This window comes from Tenrec ecaudatus, chromosome 10 (genome assembly GCF_050624435.1).
Source record: "Tenrec ecaudatus isolate mTenEca1 chromosome 10, mTenEca1.hap1, whole genome shotgun sequence".
Taxonomy (NCBI): Eukaryota; Metazoa; Chordata; class Mammalia; order Afrosoricida; family Tenrecidae; genus Tenrec; species Tenrec ecaudatus.
Window position 1 is genome coordinate 81718530 of NC_134539.1, and position 24008 is coordinate 81742537.

At 39.2% G+C, this 24008-nt stretch overlaps 1 protein-coding gene across 5 annotated transcripts in view; it reads left to right on the forward strand.

The window, feature by feature from the left end:
- The window catches only part of MAPKAP1 (MAPK associated protein 1), a 304461-nt gene that overhangs the window by 128763 nt on the left and 151690 nt on the right, over positions 1-24008 (forward strand). For all 5 annotated transcript variants that reach the window (XM_075560780.1, XM_075560781.1, XM_075560778.1 and 2 more), the window contains one exon: positions 3640-3812. In XM_075560780.1, the coding sequence (XP_075416895.1) occupies positions 3640-3812 (173 nt within the window). The remainder of the gene's footprint in view (positions 1-3639; positions 3813-24008) is intronic.

The following is a 24008-nucleotide window of genomic DNA, read 5'->3' on the forward strand; positions in this document are numbered from 1 at the left end:
TTTTTTTTGCATGTCTTTATTTACTTTTGGATCTTTTGTTTTCTATAAATTGTTTTATTGGGGGCTCTTACAGCTCTTATAACAAGTCATATATTAATTGTACCAAGCACATTTGTACATATGTTGCCATCATCATTTTCCAAACATTTTCTTTCTACTTGAGCCTTTGGAATCAGCTCCTCTTTTTTTCCTTCCCTCCCCCACCCTCATAAACCCTTGATAAAGTATTATTTCCATATTTTACACCAACCACTGTCTTCCTTCACCCACATATCTGTTGTTCGTCCCCCGGGTGGGGTGGGGTGTGTGTGATTGATTGTACATGGACCCTTGTGACTGGTTCTCTCTTTCTCCTCCTCTCCCTACCTTCACTCTGTCCTCATCGTATGGCTCTCGCTCCCATTGCTGTTCCTGGTGTGGAAGTGGGAAGGGAGGTGGGATTCTGATATCAAGGAGTTCAAGAAGAAAGAAAATGTTTTGAAACTGATTGAGGTAATAATTGAACAATACTGCTTGAGGCGATGGAATTGTGGAATGTTATGAATTCTGTAAGAGCTCCCAGTAAAAGGATTTAAAAAAAATTCTTGGCCACTCCCCAATGATTTTGCAAAACTAAAATGCTTTACAAAATCAAATTTACACACACACACACACACACACACACACACACACACACACATATTATAAAAGCATCAGAAAAAGGTGGGATTGACCGTGAAAGCCCAAAATCCACTTAGAGAGTCCTTGGTGGATTAAGCCTCTGGTGAATTCCCTCTGACCATTTACACAAGAATGTGCCTTCTTACCAGACAGTGCATTGAAAAGCTGATGAATACAGGTATATTTAGGTTAACATTTAACAACTTATCACTTGTTCTCCCTTTTGACCCATTTTAAATTTGTTCTATTTATTATTTTCTATTAACTTTTTAATTGAGGTTTTTATTTGTTTCATTTTGTTGTTGTTGGATTTTCCTTTTTTTTCCCTAGTATATTTTCTATTATGTGAAATCCAGAATAAGTAAATCTGTCGAGATAGTAACCGGATTAATAATTTCTTGGGTTGTGGCAGGTAGTTTGGGGAAAAGAAGATGCTAATAATGAGTAAAAGAGAAAAGAAAAAGTTCTAAAATTGATTGTGGTGCTGCTTGTACAGCTCTTTAATATGTTTAAACTATTGAATCATATGAGGAGGTGTGAATTATATGTCAATGAAATTGTTGATATTAAAAAGAAAAAGGTGGGAGTCAGTGGGTTAAGATTTAAAAATTTGAAGATTTTCTTGAACAAATTAATTGAAAGTTCTATTACAATATCTTAAGTAGCCAAACCAAATTCACTTCCACTGAGCCAATGTCAGCTCATAGCAGCCCCCTTGTGGCTTTCCAAGACTAACTGTTTAAGGGAGTAGAAAGCTCCATCTTTCTGCCAAGGAGAGGCTGGCGACTTCAAACTGCCTCCCACGTGGATCCACAGCCCCACTGCATAACCACTATACCACCAAGGCTCTTAAGTGAATAGGTATCCTCATTTGACATTTTGGCATTGATAGACGTATAGCCATGTTGAACCTGCCCTATAAGTGCTTGAAGTGGTATGGACGAAAAGGCTTTGGAGAGGATATCCTCTAGGAATTGAGAGCCTTAGGTGCTGTTAGATATTCCTATATTACATCAGTAAGAAAGATAGTACAAAGTTGAAATCAGAAGATTTGTGAGGCCAGGAGCGCAGGAAGAAGAATGACTAGAAAGTTGGTGGATAAGGAAACCAAAATCGGAGAGAGAATGGTCTCGTTGGATGATTTGGGCCTCAAAGGGAATTTTGCATGAGAGGAGAACCATCGTCTGGAAGTATTAATGGGGTCAAGAGTATGCCTTCAGTACCCATGGCCTTGGAGATTTGGGGCCTAGGAGAGGGAAAAAAAGCAAACAGTCCTTTGAGTAGACCACAGAGGAAACAATATTCTCAATGAATAGTAGATTTTCAGTTGAGGCAATGAAGTGACAGGATGTTTATTTTTTTTCTAAATCATTTTGTCTGACGTCTTACATTGTCTGATGTCTCCCTTCCTCTACTTTTCTGTTGCCTGTCCCCCAGGGACCAGGTTATATGTAGATCCTTGTAATTGGTTCCCCCTTTCTACCCCACCTTTCCTCCACCCTCCTGGTATCACCACTCTCAGCACTGGTCCTGAAGGGATCATCTGCCCTAGATTCCCTGTTTCCGGTACACACACACACACACACACACACACACACACACACACACACACCGGAAACGTGTGTGTGTGTATACACATATATATACACATACACACACAAAATCATTTTTATTAGGGACTCATACAACTCTTATCATAATCCATACATACATCAATTGTGTAAGCACATTTGTACATTCATTACCCTCATCATTCTCAAAACACTTGCTCTCTACTTAAGCCCCTGGCATCAGGTCCTCATTTTTTCTCCCTCCTTCCCCAGTCCCCCCTCTCTCATGAATCCGTGATAATTTATAAATTATTGTTTCGTCATATCTTACACTGTCCGACGTCTCCCTTCACCCAATTTTCTGTTGTCTGTCCCCCAGGGAGGAGGTTATGTAGATCCTTGTAATTGGTTCCCCCTGTCCACCCCACTCTCCCTCTACCCTTCCGGTATCGCCACTCTCAGCACTGGGCCTGAAGGGATCATCTGTCCTGGATTCCCTGTGTTTTCAGTTCCTATCTGTACCAGTGTACATCCTCTGGTCTAACCGGATTTGTAAGGTAAAGTTGGGATCATGATAGTTGGGGGGAGGAAGCATTTAGGAACTTGAGGAAAGTTGTGTTTTTCATTGTTGCTACACTGCACCCTGACTGGTTTGTCTCCTCCCGGTGACCCTTCTGTGACAGGATGTTTTTAAGAGGAAGCTAAGGAAATTTATTGATTAATGCAGGAATTTCAGAGGGCCATATGGAAGGTTGAGGGGGTGGGGTGTTGTGGGGTATGACGGGAAGCGTAGAAGTGTGGGAAGGGTCAGGGTTGTATCCAGGAATGTGGTGATGCCAGGCAATAGTGGAAAACCAGAGAAGCTTGAACTTAGGCAGGTGACAAGTAAACATGTTTCTCATAATGGAATTGGTCCTGCATACGAGTCTCTGAGAAGGCAAGCACTTGGTTCCAGTACTGTAGACCTTGAATGCTTTTCTAGAGAGCATGGCAGCTTGTCACGCAGCTTATCCCAGAGTTGCACTGAGTCCTGATATGGCAGCTTCCATAGGCCTAAAGGTGACATTTTCAAGGTAACACCGAGTTAGTGCAGAGTAAGTCTCCTGGCACCAAACACCAGCTAGCTCACCACTATTAATTTGTCGTGCCCATTTACCTTCCTGCTGGCAGAACAGGATCTATTGGGTCATTAGAAAATTAAAGTTTATTTTATTTGAAACTATACAGCGGTCCTTGAAACTAGAACCTTGAAATCTTGAAATTAGACAGGATTTCTGCTTTGGGATTATTCCAAGATCATAACCAAGTCTGTGCAGAGAGAATGATAAATAGCTGTGTTGAACACAGAACCTGTAGAAGAATGATTGTGATCCAGTAGGGCCTGCGTGAGGTTAGTCTGTGCTTTACCCTATGTGTGCTCTATTCACAGGGTCATGTAGGCACAACAGCAACCAAGAAGATCGACGTCTACCTCCCCCTGCACTTGAGCCAGGACAGACTGTTGCCAATGACTGTGGTGACAATGGCCAGCGCCAGGGTGCAGGACTTGATCGGGCTCATCTGTTGGCAGTACACAAGCGAAGGACGGGAGCCGAAGCTCAAGTAATCCTTTCTCTTTTGGCTGCTCTCTGGTTCCTGGCTGTATCCTGGCCATGCACACTGCATTCTGTGCTGGGTCAGTCTTTCTAGGTATGGCTTGGGAACCAAACCTCCACACTGAACCAGCCCAGGTTGCTCACCAGATTTCAGGCTTGTCGATCTACCACTTAAAGAATCTGCTTGTAAAATAAACTGTCAAAATTGTGAATCCAGACATGAGGAAATGGAGTTCAGCCGTTTCCGATCTCCTTTATGATACTGCAGGAGAAGGATGGGACTGTCTGCTTCTGTAAAGATTTGCAGCCATGGAAATCCTATGTGGCATTTTCACTCGGTCCTAATGGGTTGCAATGAGTCAGAATTGACTCAGTGGCAATGATTTGGTTTCAGCTTTGTTTTGTTTTGTTTAATTGTGCCTGTTGATGAAAGCAGTATTGGAGGAAGTTCATGTTTGCCAGGCACCTATGTCAAATCTAGACACTGTTCTGTACAACTTGTGCATGGTATCTTGATTGATTCATGAGCTCCCCGTGAGACTATTGTTATGGTCCTCATTCTGTTGAGAAGAATCAGAGTCAGAAATTTGTTACCAAAGCTTTAAACCAGTTCATTCCAGTTCAACCCCCTGCTGAGAATTTGGTCAAACAGAATGAACTGGTATGTTCTGGTTGTTACTTGCTGACTGCTACCCAGATGAGAGATGATAGGATTTGATTCCAGGCTTGTCTGATGCCAAGGTTTTTTTCATTATTTCTTTCAACCTCTTATGGAACTTTTGGTCTGAATTTTATCAGTCAGTGGGTCAGTTTTCTTCCAATCGCTAGACTAATCTTCCTCATTAAAAATTATATTAAAAATGTAGAATCTCTGTTTGAAAGTAATCTCAGCCTGCACGTAACTGAAACTTTAAAGTACTTTTGCTGCATTGGTTCTCCCCTATGAATTTTGACTTTTGCATGCCCTTTCCAATAATTGGTTTGGAATACAGCTAAATGTAGTGGACGCCTTCACTTTGATAATTACTTTTAACGGACAACACCCTCTTCTCATCTTACAGTTTCAGAGTTAGTGTGGTCCAGTCAGCTGATAGTTTTGTTTTTAAGACACATTAAAATTATGCATAAAATTATACTTTTGAGTCCTTATTGACATTGCCTTTTACTTTGCCTGATTAATTTGTGGATATAAAAATAATCGTTGTTGCTCCAATTATAAGTAGGAAACCTTTTAAATCAATGAACCACCTAGGCTCAGAAAAGGATTGACTCAGCAGCTTTGTTGTTCATGTCGGAACTGTGTTGGCCATTTTGAAGCATGAAGCAGAAACAAGCTAACAGGAAAGGGAACTACCGTGCTATAGATTGTATATATGCTATCTCATGTAACTCTTACAGCATTGTTTAGTGTAGACATTGAAACCAAGAGAGGTGGGAGCTGGCCATGGGAGCTGGCCAGGGTCAGTATCAGATAGGAACTGAACTGTGACATAAACATTTTTGTCCTTATTTTATGCATAAGGAAACTAAATTGAGTAACTGGCCTGTATCATACTATAAGTGATAGAATTGGCATTCCAACCCAGCATAGGAATCTCTTGACCTGAAAGTCCCAGATTTATAGGTGATAACAAAATATTTAGTGAGTCTTAGAAAGGCAGTTCACTGAGGAACTTATTTTCTCTAGTAGATAGGCAATAAAAGCGATAGAAAACAATATAATAAAATATAGAATCAGATACTTTCGGAAGACCTGATTCCATGTTTTAAAAAGAAAAAAAATAATGTTAGAAATGTGTTTATTTTCCTGTCATAATTAAATGTTGTTTTGATTTGGTTCAAATAAAAAGAAAATTTTTGTTACATATTTTAATTATATCCAAAACAGAATCATTTTAACTTGTAGTCGGTATTAAAAAAATGATTGAGATATATTGAATATTCTTTGGGGGGCAGTGGTAGACATAGTCTTCACTATCAGTTTGTTGTTGTTGCTACTTATACTTTATTTCAATTCAAACTAGCCACAATTCAGATATTCAATAGACACATATAACTAATTTTTAACCATGTTGGATAATGCAGTTGTTAAGTATACCAAGACTTGATATAGCCAGACAATGAGAATTATTGTGGATTCACTTCAATCTGATATAACTCAGTTACCTAAAGCTCTTGAATTTATCCCATTTAGCATCATACTCTTTATTGTAATAAATTTTCATTCTATACATACATTAATATTTTTCTCTACTTTGGTAACCAAAGTTATAATCTGTTTTTTAATTCTGACATTAACATTTACTGTCAGGGTGATCTTGATTGAGTTATTTAAACCCTATGTACTACAGTTTCTTCTAATGTCAAATAAGGGCAAAAAATACCTAACCCGGTAGTTGTGAAAATCTAATTAAAAATGCATGTAGGTGCCTAGTAATGACTCATTTCCGTTACTGCTAACTACTATAACTACAGTCAGGAATAATTATAACCCACAGTAGTCATGTGTCAGCTGCAGTAGTGTGAGTTGGCCTTTTCTTGATCATCCAAGTGATATATAGGAATATTTGATCTAACATTTTATATTTAAGCAACTTTGCCATTTGACTACCTTGTGCACCCTTTATACTCTACTGTGTTTGCTGATTGCATGTCTGCTTGCATATGCTTTTCTCCCCATTTTGAGACTGCCGCTTCTCATTTTATGCCTTACTGCAGTGGTTCTCAACCTGTGAGTTGTGACCTCTTTAGGAGTTGAGCAACCCTTTCACAGGTGTCACCTAAGACCATTGGAAAACACATATTTCCGATGGTTTTAGGAACTGAGACAATGCTCCCCTATCTGTCTCTAGGTGGGTCCGCCCACACACAGATACGCCCACAGAAGAGTGCCCAGTGTGAATACTGTGACCCATGCTACACCATGCTTCAAGAAAAAATTTAATTTATTTGTAATTAGAAATATGTCACAATTTATAATTACATATTGTTTTTGTGATTAATCACTCTGCTTTAGTTACCGTATATACCCGAGTATAAGCTGACCTGAACATCAGCTGAGGTACCTAATTTTACTACAAAAACTGCATTAAAAATGTGCTGGGAAACTCGGCTTATACATGAGTATATATGGTATGTTCAATTTGTAACAATGGAGATACATTCCTGCATATCAGATATTTACATTATGATTCGTAACAATAGCAAAATTATAGTTAAGTAACAGTGAAAATAATTTATGGCGGGGGAGGGGGTCACCAGAACATGAGGAACTGTATTAAAGGGTCGTGGGATGAGGAAGGTTGAGAACCACTGCCTCAGAGTCATCGAGAGCCACTCACCAAACTAATGCAGCCTAAGCTTTCTAGTCTAATATTCGAGGCCCTTCACTTTCTGACCCTTGTCTGGGTATCTGTGCATCCTAATGCCTTCCTTTTCTTTTTTAAACTACAGAATATAATTATATATTTAAATTTCCAAGATAACCTACAAAAGAAAAGTTTTTAAAAAAATTACATTTTGCAGCTCTTAAAGTTGCACTTAGCATTAATCTAAATTCTCTTAAGTAAACTCATTATACAGGGAGCAAGAAGGCCTTTGCAGGCTATGTCAGTCCTTTCCCCATTTCTCCTAGCCGATAGGGATGAGCAGCAGGAGGAAATTCAGGCAGGAGGCACAAGGGTTAATTTCCCACAATACAACATGGCGCTGAAACTCCATGGGGCAACAGAATAGGCGAGGCTTGAGGGAAGGGTCCAGGCCCTGTATGCAAAGTCACTGTGAGAGGAGGAGAAAGAGGAATGCTCACCATGCTGTGATGTTTGTGTTCCTTCTTATGAGCTTTTCACAGTTGCTTCTGCATCACCATTCCTAGTCCTGCAACGACAGGAACCTAACGATCCATAGGAAGCATACCAGGGGCAGGTGGTGGATATGGAGGAAGGTCAGCTAGGGAGACTCTTGGGGTTGACATCCTGGATACCCTGGTTGTGGCACAGGGTGAAAGGACAGTGAGCTGGATCCCCTGGGGGGATAGTGGATGGACAGGGTTGGAACCTCTAGGATATTTCATATTGGAGGATATGGATTTGGCCCCAGCTACCTGGCATGGGCATTCCACATGTTCAGGTGTTCCCCCAAGTCTTTACACAAACACATGGACTTGATTTGTCCCGTTTTTCCTAATGCCTTTTTGAGGCCAAGACTACAAGGGCGTACCCCCTCCAAATCTTGGAATTTTCCCCCCAAAGCTATGTATTTAATTTTTTCTACAAAACAACCATATCACCTTCAAAGTATACTCCATTACACTTAATACATTTGTCAAATCTGTGATCCCTTTCTTGGAAATATTTTCAAATCCAACTCTTTGGATGGCTGACAACACTTCTCTCATTTTTTTTACTTCACCTCTACTACATCGTTAAATTGCTGTCTTTTCATGTCCCTCTTCATTTGCAGAAACAAAAAGAAGTCACATGGAGGTCAGGTGAGTACGGTACGTGGGGCAAGAGAGGCATGCTGATTTTTGCCCAAAACTGGTGCACTGAGATTGTTGTGTAAGCAGGTGTGTTGTCATGGTGGCAAAACCAGTTATCCCCCTGCCCCCTGGTCTGCCACAAATCAGGGCTTTTTTGTCACACAGTTACGCTATCTTTTCAGAACCTCTAAGTAGAAAGCTTGATTAACAGTCGACATTTTTGTCCATTTGGGAAGTTGACATCCAGAATGAGGTTTGCTGTCAATTGACATTTCACCTTTTTTTGAAACAAGAAAATCACTCGTACACTTGAGTTTTTTCTTTAGTGCTGTCCTTGTAATGTGTGTTCAACATCACAACAGTTTCTGCGACATTTTTACCAAGCAGGGAACTAACTTTCATAGCCACACACTGCTCTCTTAACTTGGCCATCACAATAAAACAAAATTCAAGTGAAACTGCTTTTATGAAAATATTCACTGTGACCAGAGGGAACCTTCCTAGGCAATGCCACTGGGTGCACTAACTGAGAGGGAGTTGTTCAATTCTGGCCTAGTGGGAAAAATGTATGCTACTAAAGCTCCACTCTGTCCAGCGCAGTTCCGGGTCTTTTTTTGGTGTTCCCTCTTATGTTTGCCTTTGCTGATTTCTCAGTCAAAAGAGGCATTTCCCCATCTTCTCTTGATATTTTGCTTAACCTCAAACTCTTAAGATCCTTCTGTATTCCCTCATTCAGAAAATATATGTAGAACCCTAGGTTTTAGGTAATGAGAATACGAGAATGGTTGCTACATTGGGCGGGGGGAGTTTGTTAAGGAACAAGAAATTACTAATTGTAATAGCAATATATAATTGGCTCAGTTCACTTATCATTTGTATTCATTCATGCAGTTAAAAGTTTTGGGGGAAATGTAATTAAAAGATAATAGAATTTTCCACAAATTTTTTGGAAGTCTCATTGTTTACTAGGTTTTGTGTTGGGTATACAGTAGTGAGTGGAACTGGATTTAATCTGTCTTTTGGGAACCCCATAATCTAGTGAGAAAAAACAGACATTGCCCAGATAATTAAATTATATAATGTTCGCTTAAAAACTGAGCTAAATGCTCTGAAGGAAAAGAATGCCTAGCCTGAGGATCAGGAAAAAAATTCCCTGAGAATGTGATATCAGATGCATTAGGAAGAGTTGATTCTGGGACAGGAATGGGGAGAACCTTTTTTCTCTACCAAGTGTCATTTGGATATTTATTATGTCATTCTTGGGTCATATGTCAAATATTCATTTAACTCACCCCTGATGTGATGGCTGCAGCTGCTTCTCTTTAATGAGGCATGGAATATTAGCTGGTAGTGATTTCATGGGCTAAGATCCTTGGTGGCATAGTGATTATTCATTGAGCTGTGATTCATAAGGTTTGCAGTTCTAAACCACTAGCCACTCCTCAGGAGAAAGACAGGGCTTTCTACTCCGGTAAATGGTTACAGTCTTGGAAACTCATGGGGCAGTTCTCCTCTGTCTTAACAGGATCACTATCAGTTGACATCAACTTGACGGCTGTGAATTTGGTTTTGGTTTATATGACTCACAGGCTGGATGTTCCCCCACCCCAATTCTAGGCAGATAAAAGAGCCCAGGAGCTACTGTAGGTCATTAGGACACATGTTCAAGCCAAGGAACTAAAGGAGGCAAGTGTGACTGGAACATAGGAGGGAGGAGAAAATGGAGTAGAATGAGTGTGAAAAATGACTAGGGACTGGAATGGAGATAGAGAGAAGTAGGTAGATTTTGGAAATATTTGAGAGGTAAAATTCACAAAACTTGGGGGTGGATTGGATATGATGAGTGTGAGAGAGGGGAGGTATCAAAGATGGCATCCTACATTTCTAACTTGTACAATTAGATTTGTTGTGGTGCCATTCACTGAGATAAGGAATCACTGGAAGGTCTGGTTTTTTGTGTGCGTTTTTTGGGTATATGATGGGGAGTGGGTTAGGCAACACAGTTTGCTGATCTTGAGAGGCATTAATTCAGAAGGTCAGTGGTTTGAACCTACCAGCCATTCTGTGGGTGAAAGTTGTGGCAGTCAGCTTCTGTAAAGGTTTCTAGCCTTGGAAATTTTGGGAGTCAGGTCTACACTGTTTTGTAGGGTTGGGATGATTTGTAATGGATTGGATGGTAAACTAATCTGCCTTTGCGATTTTTGTTATATTTAAGAAACATTTTCATGTCAAGTATAGAGTAGTCAAATATGGGCTAGAATTATGAAGTTGGTATTTACCTCCTTAGAGATATAAATTGAGGCCTCTAGCATGAATGAGTGGCTAGAGATAAGGATCTAGGATTAGTCTCAATAGATGAATAGACAGACTAGAAACAGGAACTCTTTGGGTTGAGAGTCATATACGAACAGTCATTGAAGGTGGCATATGATCAGGGAAACTAAGCAGTTGGTGTCCCTAGAGCTTAGGTTGTGTATTCTGGAATACCAGTAGATTAGAATGGAGAGTAGGTCAAAGTATAATGAAGACTTTCATGAAATGCCAGGTACTTCTTATGAGATCTTTGGATTATTTTCTAAATTTAGTAAAAGGTCTTAATCAAGGGAGTAACAATATCACTTTTATGTTTATGAAAGATTCCAATAGTAGAGGGGTTGTGGGTAAAAATCTAAATGGTGAATTTGTAATAGACTTCATGAGTTTCTGAAATATAAATTCTGCTTTGTGGATTTGTTGAAGAATGTCTTCTTCATAACAATAAAAAGAGGACTTCTCAGAAGCACTGAAGATCATGGGATTAGACAAATAATGTAAAATAACCATTATAAAAATGATTCTTAAGTTCAGGATGATAGAGGAAAACATGAGCTTAATGAAGAATAAAAAAATTTATAAGAGTACAGTATCTGAAATGAAAACTATACTAGATGTGATTAATAACAAATTGGATACTATAAAAGAGAAGATCAATGAGCTTGAAGATATAAAAATAGTATTGGGTGTGGTGGAAAGGGGGAATCGATTACAAGGATCTACATATAACCTCCTCCCTGGGGGATGGACAACAGAAAGTGGGTGAAGGGAGACATTGGGCAGTGTAACATATGACAAAATAATAATTTATAAATTATCAAGGGTTCATGAGAGAGAGGGGAGCGGGGAGGGGGGCGAAGATGAGGAGCTGATGCCAGGTGCTTAAGTGGAGAGCAAATGTTTTGAGAATGATGAGGGCAATGAATGTACAAATGCGCTTTACACAATTGATGTATGTATGAATTGTGATAAGAGTGGTATGAGCCCCTAATAAAACGATTGAAAAAAAATAGTAGCTACTCAAAAAACTAGAACAATATGAAGATCTTGCATCACTTAAAAACTAATGGGCATTTCCCCCTTAAAACTTCCTTACCATAAAATTTAGACCTAGCCAGCCCTGTATGAAGTCCCTGTGGCTTGATAAACATTGAGATGTTACCTGTCAGTTTTACTTTCCAGATATGAGAGTTTTGTGTGAAAGAGAAGGACATCTTGGCAGTCTCACATATAGAATTGAGCTGCAACCCTAAGTTTTATTTTTGCTTCTGTATAAAATTATTTTAATAGCAACTAGGTCATCAAAAATAAGCAATGTACAAAAGTGCTTGACACAATAGATGTATATATGGATTCTGATCATAGTTGTACAGCCCCCAATAAAATGGTCTAATTAAAAATAAATAAATAATATAAGCAACAAGCTCAAGTAATGAGAGTATTGGACATTTCTGAAGCATGAGCTCTTTTATTTTTCATTTTAAAAATGGGAAAAGCATCTGGCCATCATATTTAAGTATGTTCATGAATCAAGTTGTGATCCCGGCACTCCCTCTCCCCACCAAATGTGTGTCAATTTGTGTGTAGTATGATCCAGGTGTTTGTTAAATGTCGTAAATCCTAGCCTGTGATTAATGAAGTAGAGTGAGGTAAATTAAAAGAGGATTAGCTTATGCTTGTCATGATAATGAGGCAGAATTAGGATGGGGTCTTTCATAACCCTAATTTCAGAAGAAATAAAAGGAAGTAGAATTAGCTGAGAGGGAGAGAATCTCAGTATTGCCAAGAATGAAGAGAAATGCCAAGCCATTCGCAGATCACCTGTGAGCAGAAGTTGGAAGTGACAGGAGCCTTTCTCTAGAACAGACACAGAGAAAAAGCCCTCTTCTAGAGGCAGCACCTTGAACTGGAATTATAGTGTCGTAACTGATCATTTGGAATTGACTTGATGCCATTGGGAAACTGTGATGAAGAAATTTGTTTGTTTAATCCACCCACTTAGGATCTTTCTGTTACAGCAGCACTAGATAGCTAAGATAGGTGCGCTTTGCATTTTCTGGAAATAAGAGTGAATTTTTAGGAGTGTGTCAAATGAATGTGTCAGACCACATTTGGTAGCAAACTAGGATTATTTCCTGGAATGCGTCTGAATTTCCTTAGATGAATTAAATGCCATTTTCACCTCCAGACATCTGTCACTTCCTAAAAGCCATTATTAGCCTTTCATCATAACGTGAATTAACAACTCAGTGAAATTAATTTCCCTAATAAGAAAATTCATTTCATTTGTTAAAAAATGGTTTCATGAAATTTAGTTACTGACTCATAAAAGCTTTGGTCTCCATGTCTCCCAAACTGGATCTCTTTTTGGCAACAGGCTCTGCGATAGTTTATTGTGCCAGCCTGGCCGATAAACACAAGTAGGATTAACTGAAGGGCAGAGGGATAAATGGCTCGGTGAGCCTCACCTTGCTTGTTGTGCCTCAGTTTAAAGGGGTACACTACCTGTGGGATGCCTAGCCTGTGGACTGTGTCGCTGTAAGTTGAGGTCCTTCCAATCCCACAGGATTGGAACGTTCGTCTCTGGAGCTGGGGACCGACAGTTGATGACAGTTGGTGACCTGCCTTGCTGTTTGCTGCCTGGATATATATAGCCCAGCTCTCTCTACAGAAGGGGACTGGCACCTGGCAGCTCTCAAAACTTGAAGGACTGCTAGTGTTTCACTGCTTTAAAATTTAACTGTTAATTTCTTGTATTATCTATCTGTATATTATTTAGCGGTTCATTTCTTGTATTATATATCTTTATAAATATATTTATATATAATTACTAGCAATCTGGTTTGTCTCTCTAGAGAACCATGTCCAACACAGGCTCCATTTAAAAAATTCATTCATTGTTTAAACTTCCAGTCTGCTCATGGTACCTGAAGATAGTTCCTTTCATATCAAGCCCTTAAAATGTGTATTATGTGTACAGCAACTATAAAATAAATCTTCTTCTAAAGGACTCATTGTACCTTTACTTGGTCATTAGCTTTTTGAACATTCTTGTCTGGTAGTGACTCAGAAACAGGACTGGTAGGCTTCTCGGTTTCACACTACCCACCAATATGCGTTTGTGAAATAATTTAGTTTGCTCTCTGCAATAAGAAGCTTGAGAGCTGTCGAAGAAATCTTGACAAAATTGCACTCCTTCTTCATGCCAGACTCTGGGCAGTGTATTAAGTCTTTTAAAACTTACAAAACCCTTACAGGATGGGTGTATTTGTTGCTTCATAATTCCTAAGTTGCTAAAAAACAACCACGTCAGAATCAGGATATGTGTGTGAGACTAGCAACGTCAGTGGTTCTCAGCCTTCCTAATGCCGCGACCTTTCCTTATGATGCTCCCCGCCCCAACAATAAAATGATTTTCATTGCTACTTCATAACTATAATTTTGCTACTGTTATGAATCGGGAAATCCCTGTGAAAAGGGTCATTCGACCCCCCAAAGGGGTTACAACCCCCAGGCTGAGAACCGCTGCACTAGGACAAGTGATCTGTGTGGTGCCAGTGTGGTGCGGAGACTGCCCCGTCCACTCCATAGTTCCTACTCGTCTACCAGTAAGCATGAAGTACCCTTACCAAAAAATGCATATTAAAAAATCATTTCATTGGGGGGGCTCGTACAACTCTTATCACAATCCATATGTACATCCTTTGTGTGAAGCACATTTGTACATTTGTTGCCATTATCGTTCTCAAAACATTTGCTTTCTGCTTGAGCCCTTGCTATCAGCTCCTCATTTTTCCCCTCCTTCCCTGCCTCCCTTCCTTATGAACCCTTGATAATTTATAAAGTATTATTAATTTGTCACATCTTATGCTGTCTGGCATCTCCCTTCACCCTCTTTTCTGTTGTCTGTCCCCCAGGGAGGGGGTTATATGTAAAAATACATGTTTTATAAAGAAAAGAAAATGAAAGTTCATTGGAAATACAGAACAATAGAAAGAAGTACCCATGGACTTACATGTAAACATAACCTTTGTAAACCTTATGGTGTCATTTCTATCCCTCCTGTTATGTGTATATGTGGTGGGGAATTTTTATAATCATTTCTCAGTGTTTTTTCTCTATTAAAAAATGACCTGCCAGTACTCATATCTTGATGAATTATAAAATTGTTTCTGTCATCTCCTCTTCCTATGTCTTCTTCCTGTGTTTTGAATTGCAATCTATGACATTTGTGCATTGCCTAGAAAGCACCATTTGGCGAATAGATATCACTGTCACAGCGAGGAAAAGCAAAGGCTTATTATTTTCCCACTTCTCATTAACACACGCATCATTGATAATACCTTTTTCTGTTTTTCTTGGATAAAGTGCTTTAGTCTACACAATCATATATTCATTCATTCCACAAATATTTTTTAAGTACCTTCTAAATGCCACACATTTTACTTTTCAGTGAGGATATAGAGACAAACGAGCCCTCGCTCTTTAGGTAGACATAGTTGCATAAACTGAAAAAAATAACTGCGATAAGTGATATGCTGAACAATCAAGCATGTTCTATAAGATCCCACAGAAGGAATCTTCTTACAGAAATCAAAGAAAATTTTTTCAGGTAAGAAAATGGTATCCAGATTTGATCTCTGAACTAATTAGTTCAGTTAACATGAAAACAAAACCTCCCTGATGTCAGATTCCACTAGTTTCTATGCAACCATGTCAGGTGGTTTCCAATGAACTATGTACGTGTGTTTGTATTCAGTTTTGTTTTGTTTTAAATAAACACACATTTTATGTATAGTTTGGATTCTCAGCTCCCATGCTCACATTGAGAGAAATATTTTAAGAATTTATATTCTTATCAAGCATTTTTTGTTCCTGATTTTAAAAATAGTTTTGTTGACATAATTCACATATCACAAAATTCAGTAGTTGAAGCGTGTTAAGAGTTGTGTAGTCATCTCCACAATTAAACTTGGAGCATTTGCTTCATTCTTGAGGTCATTATCTCCCCTCAGCCTTCCCTGCATGCCCTTAGGCAATTATTAATCTACGTGCTGTCTCTGTAGATTAACCTATCCTTGTTTTCAGTTTAATAAGCTCGGCTATCCATATTCTGAGGATTCCTCAGGCAGGGAGCAGACGTGCACCTTTATTTTTCATTCTCATTAAAAAAGTCAAGGTTTTTTTTTTTTTTTTTGACTAAAGGGGGATGGAACAGGAATTAGCTGTAAATTCTCTTTGCTGCTGTTTAACCATGTGATCTTGAATATACTATTCCTTTTCTTTAGGCTCTGTTGTTGAAAGAAATCTCTCTAAGATTCTAATTTTTAATAAGTAATGGGTCATGATTCTCTTCATGTTTTCAAAATATGTGGCATTTCCAAAGGAGTGTGCATTTGTGAGGACTTTGGGTAATCTTCAAAAACATAGTTTTTTGGCGGAAGGCAGGCTTCAAGAGTAGGGGTTTTTGACTGCCTGTGTTTGAGTCTCAGCTCCATATTTACATGCTGTTTAATTGGTGAGCATGTCACTTAGCCTGAATCTGTTTCCTAATTTGTAAAATAATGATGCGTAACTATCTTAAAGAGTTCATGGGAAGATTCAGTAAGCTTAGGAGTCTAAACTACTTTGCATGGTGTGGAGTCTTGCATGTAACACTCAATAATACATGTAGCTTGTAATGTAGTAGTAACTATTGTGCTACTACTAATTTGAATCCTGGAGCCATTTTAGAAGTCAAAATATGACAGAAGCATAAAACAACAGAACGAGTATGAACATGTATAGAATATGGGGTCTTAATATGCTTTTTTCTCATTTCAGTAAAAGGGTCATAAGGGTTAGAGTATGGTTGGCCACTGAATTTTTCTCATAACCCAGAAAGGACTTCCATTAGTCTTACATAATATATGGTGAGTCATCATTTTCCATGCTTATATCCCTTGGGCTCTGAATAGGCTGCAGCATAGGTTAAACACTTCATAAATTTTTTAATGAATAAATGATTTCACACTTTGTATTTAAGAAGTGGTGTTAAAAAGATTCACTTGGCAGTGAATCTTTTTGGCAGTGAGTCTCAGACCTTAACCCGTGATATTTGTTGAATTTGTTTTGAGGGGGTTTGGGAGTTTCCCATGACAAAGCTAAAATTTTTCAGAAACCAATGTTTGCCTTTCTACTTTCATCACTTGGCTTATTGTTCGCCCTTAAAAAAGACTGGTGGTGCTGAGGAAGTAAACATTCCTCAGGTTGAAGAATTTATTTATGTGACAATAAATCATCTTCTCTACCTATTACTTATTCTGTCAGTGTCTGCCCAGTTCTTAAAGCTCTAAAGATTCAGTGACTGAGAATGGGATGTAGTAGGCATGTTAAATCAAGTTACAAACATACCGTATATACTCATGTATAAGCCGAGTTTTTCAGCACAAAAAATGTTTTGAAAAACCGGGGCTTGGCTTATACATGGGTCAGTGGTACCCCAGCGAGGTGTAACATCTCGCTGCCCACCCCCCACCCCCAAGGTAGCAGGGCAAGCTCCCGTTATCTCGTGGGTGATTGCCATTTCTCCAGCTGTTCATTCAAAGCCCCGCTGACACTGCAGGGCTTTGAATGTTTGTTTACTCACATCTAACCAATCAGAGCCATCCTATGACGTGGACGGCTCCAATTCTCAGAAGCACCTGTAGTGATTCACTTATGCTGGCAGCTGAACTGGTAAGGATGTGTCTGTGACTGCTCTCCGTTTCTCCCCTCTGGTCTCTGTGTTAATTCACATCCTACATCCCTTGCCTGCATGGACTCCCTTTCCCCACCCCACACCCCCCGCTAACATGTTGTGGGGGGGGGCAGGGAAAGGATTACCATGAAAGTTCTTTTTCAAAGTCTTGTTTTTTTTATCCTATTAGAAATGGATACTCTTGTACCAAAACAAAAACGGCAGTCATATGAGGCTGGTTTCAAAATGAAGGTTGTGTCAAGAGCAGAAGAGAACAATAGCAGTGTTGCAAGTAGGGAATTCTGTGTTGATGGAAAGCAAGTGAGGGAGTGGCGGAAAATGAAGGCTGACTTGGAACAGATTCCAAAAGCTAAAAACCTCATGGTTTAACGTCTTTTTATGGGGCTCTAGAGAGTGAATTGCATAAATTGGTTATGGAGCGTCGTCAAAATGGTTACTGCGTAACATGCATGGGAATCTGCATACATGCTCTACAAATGGCTAAGGATGACAAATATAAAGCACTAGGCATTGAAAAATTTGCTGCATCAGCATGATGGTGTACCCGCTTCATGAATAGGTTTGGCCTACTATGTTTGAGACAAAGAACAAAGATTTCCCAGAAATTGCCACAAGACCTTGAAGAAAAAATTATGTCATTGCAGTCATTTATTATAAAACAAAGGATTTATAATTATGAGCTGGCAGATATTGGGAATATGGATGAAACTGCCATGACTTTTGGCCTTCCAAGCAACAGAACTGTGGCAAGTTTAGGAGAAAAAAAACATTTTTCTCAAAACCACAGGAAATGAAAACAAAACAAAAAAAACAAAACCACTTTACAGTTGTTCTATCATGTTTGGCTAATGGAACTAAGCTGTGCCCTGTCATCATTTTTAAAAGAAAGACCTTGCCTAAAAAGATCAATTTCCCACCAAGAATTACTGTGCATGCACATGCTAAAGGCTGGATGGATTAAGACGGAACAACAAAATGGCTGGAAGAAATTTGGAACTGACGACCAGGAGCAGCCTTAAAGAAAAAGCCATTGTTACTTGTTTGGGATATGTTCGGAGCCCACCTATCAGATGACATAAAAAAATTGGCAAAATCTAGTAAAGTTACTTTAGCCGTTATTCCAGGTGGGCTTACATCTGTACTGCAGCCTCTGGATGTATCTTAGAATAAGCCTTTTAAAGACCGTGTGTGAAGAATGTGGCAAGAATGGATGTCATCTTGTCAAGCCTGAGTAACAAAAGTAGGAAATCTCATGAAGCCTGACCTAGAGTTAATAGCAAAGTGGGTTCGAGATGCGTGGGAAGACATTCCAGAAGACAGTGCGACGTGCCTTTCAGAAATGTAGTATTAGTCATGCTATGGTTGGCAGTGAAGACTGCGCTTTGTATGAAAATGTCTGCAGTGAGGGTGATGACGGCGATCTCAGTGAGGATAGCGTCTATGATGACCTCACACCAGCTGAAGCTCTGCATTGGGATACAGATGATGATGAGGAATCCAGTTTTGAAGGATTTTAACTCTACATTTTAGCTTGGTTGCTGATTGAGCTCAGGGAATAGTACTCTTAAGGTATCATTGTTGATACTTTATTGTTTTTGTTGAACCTATTTTCCACTTACTGTGCTGGTTTACTAATGTTAAATGACTTGTCCTTTTAGTTATGTTTCTTATTTAAAATAAATATTTAAATACATTACCCCACTGATGTCTCAATTTTTAGTAATTTTGTTTTCATTTGTTTTGTTTATTGAAACTCACCAATAGGTTCTGCATTTTCCACCTAGGCTTATATTCGAGTCAATCAGTTTTTCTGGTTTCCGAGGTAATAATTGGGTACCTTGGCTTATACTTGGGTCGGCTTATATTCGAGTACATACAGTATGTGTACTTAGGAAATGTTGCTCACTTTCATTGTTGGTTTGTTCCAATATACATCCATAGTTTCACATTTATGGATTGATATAACTGTAGACGTTAATTTCCATTTTAATTTATTATATTTACTATTTACCTTTTTCATGAACTTTTTTTGAAGCTCCTTTCATATATTATACCACCTAATTGTCACACATACTTGAGAGTTAGGACATTTTATCCTTTTGATATAAGTGAAGCCACACTTGTCTATCAGTTTGTTGCACTCTGGTGGCTTGCATGTTGCTGTGATGCGGAAAGCTATACCACCTGTATTTGAAATACCAGTAGTGCTATCATTGATAGGCAGCAATCAGTGGAGCTTCCAGACTAAGACAAGCTAGCATGGCAGCCTAATGATGTACTTCCAAAACAAATTGTCCAGTGAAAAAAACAAAACAAATAAAAAGAAAAAAATGTAATTGTCCAGTGAAAACTATGAATTTCAGTAGAGCATTGTCTGATATAGTACAGGAAGCTGAGCCCTTCATGTTGCAAGGCACTCAGAATACAACTGGGTCAAAGCTGTATCTTCAAAATGGAGTTGACCTTAAGGATGGGCATGAAGTAAAGTTTTCTGTCATGGCTCAAAATTAGAAGAAATAACTGTAAACATCTATTAATAGAACGTGTTCTGTAGGAAGGATAAATCTAGAAAAATGGGAAGGTTTTAAAAATTAGATGAAGTGCATAAAGATCAGTATCCTGGATATCAGTGAACTGAGATGGACTGGTACTGACCATTTTGAATCAAATCATATGGTGCACTATACCAGGAATGACAGTGAAGAGGAATGACATCACGTTCACCATCAAAAAGAACATTTCATGATCTTTCAAGAACTTTCAAGATCGAAGTATAACGCTGTCAGTAATAGAATAATATATCCTTATGCCTATAAGGAAGACCAGTTAATATGACTATTAGTCATCAGTACCAAAGATGGACAAATTAAAGTTTTTTTTAACTATTGTCGGCAGTCTGAATTGATCTATGCAATCAAGATGCATTGATAATGGTAACTGGATTGAAAAAGTGAAAACAAAAAACTGAAAAGAAAAGAACTGATCAGCAGATGAAAAAATAAGGTTTTAGTGATAAAACAACGATGAGAATTCTGTGATAAAATTTTGGAAGACTGAATTATTGCAAATACCCTTTTATAAAACAAATAATGACTATATGCATAGACTTCAATAGATGGAACACACAGGAATCAAAATCTACCAAATCTATGGAAAGATATAATGAAGAACAAAGTCAGGCCTATTGTAGAACAGAACAAAAATAATTGGCTGCAGGTTCAAATTAAAATTTAAGAAAAATAAAAACAAGTCTATGTAACTTGAAGAACATGTTTAAGTATGTCGCACTTGCATTAGTTAATTCAAGAATTTATTTGATGGATGTGAGGGTGATCTGGCTGAGACATCTGTCACCCCATTAATCGCCAGGGTTGCTTCGGCTAATCTGGCTGACTAAGTGGGTGTCCCCTTTCTCCCTCTCCATTCCATGTGCGTTCCTTCCCGAGCTGACCTTCCCCTGCTAGAACCTCCAATCAATTCTCAGGAATTAATTGATGTATTCAAGACCAATGACCAAAAACCAGAGTTGTTGTGGGGGGGATATTAAAGACATATGTGAACAAAGCAAAGATTATTAAAAGGACAAGAAAGAAAGCAAAGACCAAGATAAGTATTAGAAGAGACTCTGAAATCAAAAATGAATAGAAGAAGTGATGAGCTCAACAGTAGACTTCAAAGAGCAACTTGGGACAACAAAATAAAGTATTACAATGAAACATACAAAGACCTGGAATTAGAAACCAAAAGGGAAGGACACAGTCAGCTTTTCTCAGGCTGAAAAAACTGGGAGGAAAATTCAAGCCTCGAGTTGCAATATTGAAGGATTCTGAGCAAAATTGAATAATGCAGGAAGCATAAAAAAAGATAGAAGCAAGGGAACAACATGGGACCCAAAATGGTAGAGAGGGGGGAGTGGCAGGCCTGGTGGGAAATGACCAAGAGTAAGGTTGCTTAGAGAAGAGGTATACTCTAGCCCAGGTGGGGACGGAGCATGGTAGTAGGGCAGGAGGAAAGTCACGGGAGATGGAGGAAAGAGCTCGGAGTCAAAGGGCATTTATGGAGGTCTAGACAAAGACATGTACATGCAAATATATATAGGAGAATGGGGATATAGATCGATGTGTCTCTATTTATAGGTTAAGTATTAAGGTGGCGGAAGGACCTTGGGCCTCTACTCAAGCACTCCCTCAATGCATGAATACTTTCTTTTATTTAATTGGAACTCTATGATGCTCACTCTCCCAACACAACGGCTGGAGCCAAAGTGGGTGAACAAGTAAATGTGGTGAAGAAAGCTGATGGTGCCCGGCTATCAAAAGAGATAGTGTCTGGGGTCTTAAAGGCTTGAAGATAAACAAGGGGCCATCTAGCTCAGAAGCAACAAAGTCCACATGGAAGAACACACCAGCCTGTGTGACGAGTGGTCCCGAAGGAATCAGTTATCAGGCATCCAAGAACAAAAAATCCTATCATTGGCTGCACACCTCCATGATAGGATCGCTGAAGACAAATGGGTGCATAAGTAAATGTGGTGAAGAAAGCTGATGGTGCCCGGCTATCAAAAGAGATAGTGTCTGGGGTCTTAAAGGCTTGAAGGTGAACAAGCGGCCATCTAGCTCAGAAGCAAAAAAGCCCACATGGAAGAAGCACACCGGCCAGTGCGATCACAAGGTGCCAAAGGGACCAGGTATAAGGCATCATGCAAAAAAAAAAAAAAAGATATATGTGTGTATATGTATATATGTGTCTGTATGTATATGTGTGTGTATATATGTGTGTGTGTGTGTGTGTGTGTATATATATATACACCATATTGAATGAAGGGGGAAGTGCAGAGTGGAGACCCAAGGCCCAAGTGTCGGCCAATGAGATCCCCTCACAGAGGGGTTCAGGAGAGGAGATGGGTCAATTAGGGTGCGAGGTAGTACCGATGAAGAACACAGCTTTCCCCCAGATCCTGGATGCTTCCTCCCCCCAACTACCATCATCCGAATTCTACCTTGCAGGGCTGGATATGGCAGAGGTTGTACACTGGTACATATGAGGGCTGGAGACACAGGGAATCTAGGGTGGATGATACCTTCAGGACCAAGGGTGTGAGGGGCGATGCTGGGAGAGTGGAGGGTGAGTGGGTTGGAAAGGGGGAACTGATAACAAGGACCCACATGTGACCTCCTTCCTGGGAGAGGGACGGCAGGGAAGGGGGGGGAAGGGAGACTCTGGATAGGGCAAGATATGACAAAATAATGATGTATAAATTACCAAGGGCACATGAGGGAAGGGGGAGCGGGGAGGGAGGGGAAAAAAAAAGGACCTGATGCAAGGGGCTTAAGTGGAGAGCAAATGCCTTGAGAATGATTGGGGCAGGGAATGTATGGATGTGCTTTATACAATTGATGTATGTATATGTATGGATGGTGATAAGAGTTATATGATTCCCTAATAAAATGTAAAAAAAAAAGAAAATGATTAGGGGAAAGAATGTATAGATGTGCTTTATACCATTGATGTATGTAGATGTATGGATTGTGATGAGTTGTATGAGCCCCTAATAAAATGTTTAAAAAAAAAAGATAGAAGGAATACTCAGAGCCATTGTATAAAAATGCCTTAATCCATGCTCATCCAGCTTAAGAGGTAGCACATGATCCAAAAACTAGTGCTATTAAGGAAAGAAGTCCAATGCATTGGTGAAAACCTAGGCTACAGAAATTGTTGGCATACCAGTTGAGATGTTTTCCCAAACAGATGTAGTGCTGGAGGTGCTCACTCAACCATGTCAAGAAACTTGGAAAGACAGCTACCCTTCCAGTAGACTAGAAGCCTATAATTGTGCCCATTACAAAGAAAAGTGATCCAACAGAATATGAAAATTATCAAACATTGGTATTTACATTATATACCAGTAAATTCTTGCCGAAGATAATTTTTAAAATATTGTCAGGAGTGTATCAACAGGGAACTCCCCGAAATTCAAGTTTGAGTCACAGAAGGACATAGTGAAAGATATTATTGTTAATATCAGATGGATCTTGACTGAAAATAAGAGAATACCAGAAAAGTGTTTTCTGGTATTTGTTTACCTGTGTTGTTTTTTTTTTGCCTGTGCAAAGGTATGTGGCTGTGTAGAAGATAACACATTGTGGATAATTTGAAGAATGGGAATTCCAGAGCACATAGTAATTTTGCTTGTGTCAGGCCTGTACATAATATAAGCAGTTCTTCAAACAAACAGAATGAACCAAGGGGCAACTGGGGGGCGGGGCGGGGAATGAATGAACAAGGGCAGCTGAGTGATTCAAAAGTAGGAAAAGTGTGATCCAGGTTATATTCTTTCATCTTATTTGGTATGTGTGCTGTGCAAATAATCTTAAAAGGTACACAGTATGAGGAAGAACATGGCATCAGGATTGGTGGAAAGGCTCATTAAAAACGTGATTTATATACATGGTACAACTTTGCCGAAAACACAGGCAAAGTTTGATGGAAGACCAAATACTACAGCCTTCAATATGAATTACACATTAACGTAAAACAAAAATCCTTACAAGTAGACCACTAAGCAGCATCATGATAAAGAGAATTTTTATGAAGGGTTTAATTTTACTTGGATTCATAATCATTGTCCATGGAAACAGCAGACAAGAAACCAAATGATCCTGGGGACTCGG